The sequence below is a fragment of the Parasteatoda tepidariorum genome, chromosome 6 (genome assembly GCF_043381705.1).
Source record: "Parasteatoda tepidariorum isolate YZ-2023 chromosome 6, CAS_Ptep_4.0, whole genome shotgun sequence".
NCBI classification, from domain to species: Eukaryota; Metazoa; Arthropoda; class Arachnida; order Araneae; family Theridiidae; genus Parasteatoda; species Parasteatoda tepidariorum.
The window spans coordinates 25,909,393-25,919,743 of record NC_092209.1 but is presented as its reverse complement, the minus strand read 5'-3'; the positions used below and the strand labels follow the sequence as shown (position 1 = coordinate 25,919,743).

The window sequence follows — 10,351 nt, the reverse complement described above, 5'->3', positions numbered from 1 at the left end:
TAAATATTTAAACAATTTTTGTGCAAAATTTTTCTGCACATGCATTTGAATATAAATTTCTGAGATTTTAAATCTGTTATTTTACCTTAATTTTAATTAAAAAATATTTTAAAACCTGCTGATTACCTATAGTATAATTAAATTTCAATATAATGCATGGCAACTGTTGGTAGTTTTGAAGTTTATATATTTTCTTGGCAAACTTCAGTTTTTAACGGGTTTTTGACGGTTTAAACCAGTATTATACCCTTGTCATGTCAAAAACCCAACCCTGATTTGAATGTAAGGCATCTAAACTGTGGCTTTTTTATTTCGCTTGCCGAAAGGACTCCGAAAAACCATGATAAAAATTTGAACGTGTTTGAACTCATATATTAAAGAGATGGCTTGGGCAACGCATAGCCCGATTTTTTTTCTTCCACCAAATAACTCTTGTACCCTGAAGAAAAAAAGCGTAATCCCAATTAGAAATATTACGTGTCATTATTAAAACGATTGTAATTATTTAACGTGAAAGGTTTGAGACCCGCCAATTATTGTAAGTTTGAAATTATTGCTTTTATATAGTATTGCCGTACAACATTTGGTTTAAATCGATATTAAGATTGTTTAAAAAGTTAAAAAAAACCAAGAATCGAATGAAAACAAAACTGAGTTAACAACCTTAGCCGTTCTAATTTTCCAATTATCTTAACAATTCGTTGTTTGTTACTGCTGTTTTTTTTTCCTGTTGTCTAGATATTTCTCCGAATTGTAAGTTTAACTGTTGGATTTTGGCAAAAACATAATGCATAACTCACACTATCGCATAGTTTTATAGTTATACTCTTAATTTAAAGTATCTATTAAGCCGTTACTTCATAATTCTTTTAAATAATACTATTTTCCTTTTGGAAAAAAGAGTTTACTATTTAAGCTTTCAAATGAAAATTATTTTTTTAATTATTATTTTAAGTTAATGCATATATAAAACAAATCGTTTAATGTGAAAAATTAAAAAAAAATGACTAATATTATATTCATCGATCAACAACTTTTCTTTCATCGAAATACATTATAAAACGTATCACTAGATTAGAACTATGTTACTAATTTACGCTTAATTATTTCAAAACACTAATATCTATTTATCTACCAGAATTCCTTATGGTATTATTTGTGTGAACTATTTTTAATGGAATTTTCGGTTTTTATTAATGGAAATGTAGCTTAATGCTTTTGATTAAGCATCAAATCCATATTTTTTTCTATTATTTTACTTCGGCATTTTTTAAACTCTTCTTTGAATCGTTAAGAGTATATTACATTATTTTTCTTTTGATTACTTTATTTTTATTTAATAGTATATTTATACATAATATTTTTATTAAAACATTTTAAAATTGCGCTAATTTGAATTTTGTTAACGTTATTTTTCATTATTGTACTTCTAAATACTGATTGCCAGTTGGGAAAATTTGCACCCCTTACTTTTTTTATCTTGTCTATCATCACAGTTTAAGCAATAGGGAAGCATATTTATATTGACTTTAAAACCACGCTTCCTTCCCTCCTAAATTTGATCGATTTTCAAATTTAAAAGGTTAATTAATTGAAAGTTAATTTAAAATTTTTCCAATTAAACACTCCAATATGCGGCGCCACCTAAAAATAGTCCATCAAATTGTGATTGTTAAATAACAAATGCTGTGTGAAATCGAAATTCTTAAACCACATAAATGTAGACTTCTTTTGTTTTATTTACTTTAACTAATGCCGTTATTTTAACTTCTGTCAACTATATTTTTTATTTGTTTACGCACATTCTCAAATTTACATTCTTTAAAGACGAGCTAAAAGTTCACTAATAAAATATTTTCAGTATAAATTTTTTTTTTTTTTTAATTTAACTGAAATTTTTTAATAGAAAATAGAACTTATTTATGAAATAAAAATACAAAAGCAAAATTTAACTCATATAAAAATAAACCCAAGCAAAACTTAAAACTTACATAAATGAAAAAAAAGATTAAAGGTAGTAATTATAGTTATAATTAATGTTGAAGAAAAGAAGTTTTACTATTCTACATAAATCGTAAACTTCAAACAACCATTTTCGTTTCGATATTAAAATCTATATAAAGGCAGTAATTATAGAACACACTATGTAATTAATGTAGAAAAATAAAGTTCTACTATTCTGCAAAAATCTTAAACCTCGAACAACTATCGTTATTATATTAATATCTATAAAAAGAACGGAATGTCAAATATTAATATCCGTAAAGAGAACGGAATGTTTAAAGAAAATGAAGAAGCTAAAAAACAATGAACTTTTATTCTGTTCTAAAAATGTTAAGACCCTGATCATCTTGTTCTTGCGTCGCCCACCATTATGGAGAATGCCATTTTTTTCCCTCTAAAAAAGCTTTGTGCGTCGGCGTATGTGATTCTCTTGATGATTTGGGCAACATTTCTGGTGTAAGGTTAAACAAAATTACATAAATACCTACCCGTATTGTTATATTTGTTCACTCCGCCCAACTCCTTTTTTTGACCTCCGTAAAAGAAACGATTTTGAATTGTACTTAACAGACCTCTAACATCGCTTTAAACCTTTGTTTCCGGAGAGCCAAGAGGCTCTAAATCTTGACAAAATGGTTGTTCCTTTTGTTGTATTGGGTTTCAGCCTTAGATGTTTTGAAAGAATCTTGAAAGGAAGTTGAGAAATGTATTGATGTTTAGTGAAAGGGGGGGGGGAATTAGATCGAGAAATCATTTTTTTTTATTTTATACAGATATATCCTACAGTTTTTCTATTTGCTTTGGGTTAAGCTAATAGTGAATGAAATGAAATATTTTAGGATACAAAATATCAATTTTTTTAACATTTATTAGGGATGTCTATAAACTGTGTTGTTATTTTTCAACACAGTTTATAGACAAAATTTATTAAATCTAGGTTTCTTTCTAGAAAAAAAAAAAGTTCTTAATCTACAAAACTCTTGTCCGGCCAGTCTTGACAGAATTGTATCGCGCATTTTCGCAATTGTATCGCAATATTTGAGAGAAAGATTTTACGGAGTATACTTGGTGGTGTAAATGAAAACAATAACTGGAGAAGGAGATTTAACTTTGAACTGTACAAGATTTATAACCAACCTGATATAATTAAATACAAAAAAATAAATAGAATAAATTGAATCGCCCACGTGATTCGAATGAGTGATGACAACACAATAAAAAAGATACTGCTTTTTAGACCCACTGGAAAAGAAAGCGGGGAAGGCCGCTGTTGAGATGGGCTGACTCAGTGGATTCTGGATTTCTCGCAAGTAATGAAAAGAATTGGAGATCAAAAATAAATCGGAAGGCGTCATGGAGATATCTTCAGAAAAAGGCATTGGCTCACATTGGGCTGTCTGGCCAACAATGATGATGATGAAACTGTGTTGTTACAATATATAAAATTCAGTATAGCTTATGGCTTTCCTACCCAAAAATCAGATCTATTTGTTTTTATCATTTAAATCTTACCTCTTGAAAAAAACTATTGATTTAAAATTTACAAAACCTTTTATAATAGTATTTTTTGCAGTATTTTTTAATTAGTATATCACAGCTGCTATTGAATTAAATTGAACTGATTGCAAAAGAAGCTTGATCATTTAGGGTGCTGTGGCCGAAATAAATTGTGAACCGCTGTTTTGGAGATATAAATATGTAAAAGGCTCTTAATGGCGTTATGTAGCATTTCGTTTAACATGTTATGCTGTCGAAGTTAAAATTTTAAAGTTTCATTTATTCTTAACTAAGGGATACTAGTTCTTGATGTGATTTTAAAGTAAATCTTAACATGTGATTTAAGTAAATCATTCGTGTAATGTATTTATTTTAAAATTATATCCCCAGCTAGTAATTTTGTTTTGATATCAGTACTTAATTGTTTGAAATAATTAAAAAATTTATGCTTAATACATGCTATACATTCCTTTTTTGTTTTATTTTAGGTAAGTGCCACCTCCTTTTTAAGTACCTTATTTGTCAGTACTGAGGAAATATGAAAGTTAGGTAAGGGTTTCATTGAACGAAACTGGAAAAAGATTTTTTCTTGAGTAATGTATGAAACTTTTAAAATTCGTTTACTTTAAAATCTTTGATATTTTTAAAAATTACTGCTTGGCGTTAACATTTTGTTATGAAAATCTAACTGCATTTTGTTTCCATACTTTTTCCCTTGATTGAGAAATACTTGAGAGAGCTTTGTAATTTTTAAATCATGGAGGGTATAATTATAATTAATTTTTACATTATTTTCTTTTCTTTACACAACGACTTCAAAAGCATTTTCATTAATTGTTACTAATTCACGTAGCAGTAATACAAAGAAAGCTTTTTTTTCTTCCCTCTTTAACCCTAGATAAATACACTTGTATCATAGTTACTCTATCTATCATTCGACTAATAGGCTACGAATTAAAAGCAAGTAGTATATATTTATATTTCCTTTGTTTATTTCAAACAAATTAATGTAACAAAAAAAGTATTATAATATGTATAACAATTAAAAAATGGAAATATCGTTTGCACTCTTGGCTGACGTTTGCTTATTTCAAACAAATTAACGTAACAAAAAAAGTATTATAATATGCATTACAATTAAAAATTAGAAATATCGTTTGCACTCTTAGCAGACGTTTGTTTATTTCAAACAAATTAACGTAACAAAAAAAAGTGTTATAATATGCATTACAATTAAAAATAGAAATATCGTTTGCACTCTTGGCAGACGTTAAGTGTGCTTCCCCCAAATAGTATTTTTGCAATAGTTGCATATGTTTGTCTCTCTTAGATGGACTAAAAGTATTAAGTTTGAGTTTGTTCGCTGCAGTTGAGTATTCGGTTGGGCTTACGAATATTCAAAACATCTTTAATGTTTATTTTGACGAAATTAAACATTCGACTGATAGACGACGATTACAGCAAATCTGGAGAAGTAAAAAGTGTACAACCCTTCTTATCTTCTCCTATAACTTATTCTACTATACTGTAAAAAGATTTCGGTGGAAAGTTGCAACCATTTTTAATGTTGAGATAAACTTGCACTGTCGTTATCGTGCAAAAAATGACATAAAATTGATCTAAAACAATTTGGAAGAATTAGTGTGAACATATTGCTAAAAATGTGCTTGCTTTTTAAACGAAATGGTTTTGTAGTAAAACCATAAGTTGATTCGAATTCCGCATGAGAATATGTTTTGTCAATAAATAAAACTAACAATTAAAAAGTAAATGAAAAATGTGATTACAAGCACTGTAAGAAATTTTTAGTTTACCACAATACCAGAAATGGTTGCAACTATGCACCATAATTTTAATAAGGTACTATGAGCACAGTAGCTTAAGCTTATTGGGAGCATCTCCAATTCATAACTGGCATTGGTCAATAATCTATTAGGGGCAGGTGTTTTGTTATCTAGTGTTAAATTGGTCCTCATTTTGCCACCTTGTATTAAACAATGTCTAATTGTAACTATTAATGGTAGAATTTTTTTTAAGAAGGAGGCAAATTTCTCGATAAGAAAATTTGAAATTGATTCTGTTAAATCAATGTCTATTTAATATGATATTTCAAATTATTTATTCGTAGCTTTTCTAGTTTATTTAAAGACAAACGAAATTTTGATTGTGTTAGAAAGATTAGTCTCTAAAATAAAAAATTTATTGTTACTCACAATGAAATCACTCATCAATCGAAGTGTGTAAAAAAATATATTTGCTAATTTCAAGAAGAAAAAAAAAGAGAGAGAAAAGAAAATTTTTTTTTCCCCTTAAAAAAATTCCAAGTTGAGCGCGCTAGCTGTTGACTAATTTTAAATGAATGAGAAAGAAAAAATGCTGACTGTAAACTGTTGCCTTATATATTTTGAATGCAATATACAAATTAATGTTATTAAATAATTTTTATTCACAATATCTTTAAATTGTCGAATTACTTTAAAAAATGAAAAAGCTCATAATTTAAAAAAGAAAAAAAAAATAGCTAATGATTTCAGACCCACTTGACCTAAACTATAAACATGGTTTAAAATACTTTTTAATTCTTTTACCTTGAGTACATAGTTGTTTCAGTTAGCGCAGTATAGCAGCATCCGCTTCTTATGATTTAGACCCAAATCGATCACCCAATTGCAATGTAGTAATAATTTATGTAAAAAAATAGATTTTTTTTGAAAACTACAAACTGAGAATTTCTGAACTAAATTAATTTTAACAAATCTCTTTCTGTATCTAAAATAGATCCATTAATTAATCCGTATTGTTTATCTTTTGTGTGTGTTTCACATTACTCTAAATGTTACCCGATAAAAATCATTTTGAAACAATCATTGTGAAATGGTGTTTCTCAATTTGTTTAATTCACTCTTCTAAAATAATTTCCCTCGCTTAATAAAATTAAATACGCAACTCATCTTTTAAAGCAAACGAACAGTGTACGAAATCATAATTTTATTAATAAAACCTAGATCACGAATCTCCCTCTCGCTCATCGCTTGATGCCATTTCTATAAATAAATATTTATCCTCTACCTTTTTTTTCCGTCCTGGTCACCATAGTTACACGAAATACAAAACTCTTTCACCATACAATAAAGTGTCCTATATAATATTTCTTTGAAGATGAAAAACAGTTGACATCCATAATCGCGTGTTTTCTCGCTAAATCTGCGCATAAATAAACATCGAAGATATTACCATCTGAAAAAGAACACGATTATTTTTTTTTTCCTTCTCCGCCGTATGATTTCAATGTCACAAGGCCATTCCAACTTGTGGATATCTTTACCTGTTCTGGCGATACTCAGCCAAATGTGACGTACTCGTTTGCAGCTACAGGTGACGGAGAAAAAACGAAACATTTTCAGAACGGTGAGTGCGAGGTTGGAGAGCGGGTTGGCAATTTTTAAACTCTCTTGCGCTGACGAGGATAACTGCGTGTGTTGTTTTTTTTTTTTCTTCCCTTGGCGGCGTTTCCAAGACCGGTGATGAAGTTCGGTTATTTCCACGTTCATAAAACTCCAATGTGCAAATGAGTCTTATTCCATTCGCTATGCTGAGGAAACGGATTTTATATTTAGTGAATATATTGTTTTAATGCGGATTGTGACCGGGGACGAAGTAGCTATGACATAAAAGTATTGGTGCCTGCCTGATATGGGCCCTCACCCCGAAACCCCTGTCGATATCCAGAAGTATATAGGATCCTGCCTCATCACGCAACAACCCAGGACCAAGAGGAAATCCTGCCCCAGGGGGCACACCAGCGATGCAGGAAACAGGAGCAGCGGCGGGTATGTACTTCCTTGCAACCGCTGCTGTAGCGCTCCGATACAAACTCCTGGATACAACATTAGCAATTACGCTTGGACAGGAGTGCCGCTTATAAGTGTGGTGCGGCAAAACAAAGTACAGTATCCGGTACATTCAGGGAAAGGCAATCGAATCTATCCCCGTGGTAATCACAATCCGTTGGAATATTCCATTCCACCTGGAGCGGAAATCACCGATTGTGGTAACTTGGAAGAAATCTTACCGATTTCCCGTTTGGCCATCCACGCTCAAGGAGCGCCTTTGATCCTATCCCCTAAAGACAAGGAAAAAGATCCCGAACCCTTCCTCAGCCCAATCGCGTCATTCAAAAATAGAGAATTTTGCCTGGGTGAGAGCCCAGGGGGAAATGGCCCCATCTACATGCTGATGTCCAGTTCAGGAGTGGACGATCTGTATCCTCAAGCTTCAAGAAATAGTTGCTATATTGAGGAAGACGTTTCGGATATTGGTCTGAACCCCTCCCGTGCCGTTTCCTCGTCACCCTCCCAACAGAGCGATTGTACCAGCACTACTTCCGAAGATTCGATCATTTCCGAGAACGGTTTACCAAGAATTATCAAACCCAGGAAACGCCGTAAGAAGGATCGACGCACCAGCGAAAGTGATACCAGTTGTGCTGCTGGCATGGATGACCCATCCGGTACTATAGTGACCCTCAAACCTTACCAGCCTCTTTGTTATCGGTATGACAGTAATGGTACCAAGATATACCCTTCACCGCCGATATCTCCCAAAGCTTCAGCCACCATCCAACTATGTGATAATTCCGAGTGGAGGCGAAAGAAGGGGTGGTACCCTTATCCCCCGTCACCGCGTTGCCGTTGCCCTTATTGTGTACCACCGCCTTCCACCTTTCTCACGCCACCGGACTCACCAGTGGACGTGTCTGAAGATGGTCTAGCAATGGCTGTTATCCGAAAAAATGGCGGACAGTTATCTCAAGAGTCAGGACATGTTAAACGAGGATATAACAATTTTCTTGTACTAAGCAACGGAGAGGATAATTCAAATGATGAAAATGTAGGAAGAAACCTTAACACCGTAGTCCGTAAGTTTAAATTTCATTTTTTCAGTTTTAGTACTACTATTTTAATCTGTCAACTATTTAGGAATCACAAAAGTGATCTCGTTTCCAGAGGCAAATTTTATTATATGAATTTATAAAAAATTTCAATTTTTCTAAGTGTACATAACATCGCACCATATTATTTGCATTCTCTTAAAAACTTTATTCTTTAATAGAGTAGCGTAAAATATCTATTGTAAGAATTCATGAATTTTTTTTTCCCTAATTAGTTTCAAAATTTATTTTATCTTTATCATTTTATGAAATTTAGTTTCAATAATAAGGAGAAGAAGAAGAAAAAAATTCTTGGACAGAAGTTCTTAGGAGAAATTTTTTTGAACAGATATAATTTCTGCTTAGCAGAATCTTAACAGAAACTATGAAATATTATTTATTTAAAAAATTTTCTTATACACTTTTATTGTGTTTTGAAATCAGCTAAGTAAAAAACATTGTAAATTTGCACACACAAAAAAATTGCCGCTGATTCTGTCTGATTTATGTGTCATGTAAAAAAAAATTAATTGCATATATCCAAACAGCCTCTATAAAATAATCGTAGACCGTCTGTTCTTTCCCAAATGCATTTACCGAAATCCAAACATCCGGAAAGAATATGTACTTTTTTTTTCTCTTCGAAAAAAATTTTAAAAATGCAGAATAATAATAAAAGAAGGGGAAAAGAATTGAGAAATTTATTTTTTATTATCGTTTGAGAATTTTATTTTTTATTATCGTTTGAGAATTTTTATAATTTATTTCAAAATATTTTTAAAATTACCCTTGCTTTGCATTTATAAGCTAGTTACTAATTTTCATATGTTACGCGTTACAATTTCTTTTCAATATCGTCCATCCTTTTAGTACCCTTAAAGAGTGTCTAAATATTGCTCCAATGCTTTTCCCATGACAAGGAATTAGATTGAATGAAGAATGAGAACTTTTCTATTAATGAACCATAAAGTTAAATGTTTTTTATTTTTTTATTTGTGATAATGACTTGCGTTTTACGCATCATGATGAGGAAGTATCCCGGAAGTTTATTTAAATTATGAATTTTTACATTGCCATTTTGTCTAATTCGTGCACCATAAATATCGTCGGCAATAAAAAGTTACGAAGTCGTGAAGAGTGTTTTGCTACACGTAGAATGTCAGTAGCGGATAGCCATTGATACGATGATTTCGTGCGTTCGAATTATTTATCTCTTTCTTTCTTTTTCGCGTAATGGAAGCATTACTACTTTTTTATTTATTTATTTATTCCAAGTCTATTTTGAATACAATCGATATGAGTTTTATTTTCATTGCTACCTTGGCCCTTTCTTTTTTTTCCTTCTCTTATTTCAATGAATTATATTTTATTCGTTTTAAACCACTTTTTCTTTTTAAGTAAATCGTGTTTAGTAATCATCGTGTTATATGCTTATCGGTATTTACAATAAAAGGAAAATATGCTGACTTGGTTTGTGAAGCTTTATAAATGCAATGTTTTCACTTTTTCGAATAAATTTATTCATAAAAAGAATTTTCTAAATGTTCGATTTAACCTCATTAGAGCGAGAGACCTCTTCAGATAGATAAGGGGATTCCGCCTCCTCTGTTAACCTATGAAAAAATTCTTTGTTTAGTAACTTATTTACTCTCTTTAAATCTTTTATTCTTTGAAATGTATTTAGTTGCCAAATTTTCTATATTAACAGAGATGCCAACTGCTCCGGACACGCCAAAATAATTTAAAAAACGGTAAATTTGCTAAACTAAACAACTTTTTTTGCAAACCAAAATTTGCAAATATTTGAATAATTTTGCTAATTATTTAAAAGATTTAACACGACATAATTGTAACAAAGTGGTGAATGTGTAAGCCTACGAATTTTTTGGAAGTAGTGGTGGGTAAAAATCTACTAACTTG

General features: G+C 30.9%; 1 protein-coding gene across 8 annotated transcripts in view; it reads left to right on the top strand.

Moving 5' to 3' along the window:
* Positions 1 to 10,351, top strand: part of LOC107440424 (CCR4-NOT transcription complex subunit 6-like twin) — a 200,373-nt gene that overhangs the window by 108,539 nt on the left and 81,483 nt on the right. For 2 of the 8 annotated variants that reach the window (XM_071182119.1, XM_016053334.4), the window contains exon 1: positions 4,788 to 8,419. The exons of the other annotated variants lie outside the window; for them this stretch is intronic. In XM_071182119.1, coding sequence (XP_071038220.1) covers positions 7,195 to 8,419 — 1,225 coding nt within the window. In that variant the 5' untranslated portion in view covers positions 4,788 to 7,194. Of the gene's footprint in view, positions 1 to 4,787; positions 8,420 to 10,351 lie in introns of those variants that run through there. 8 annotated transcript variants of the gene reach the window in all.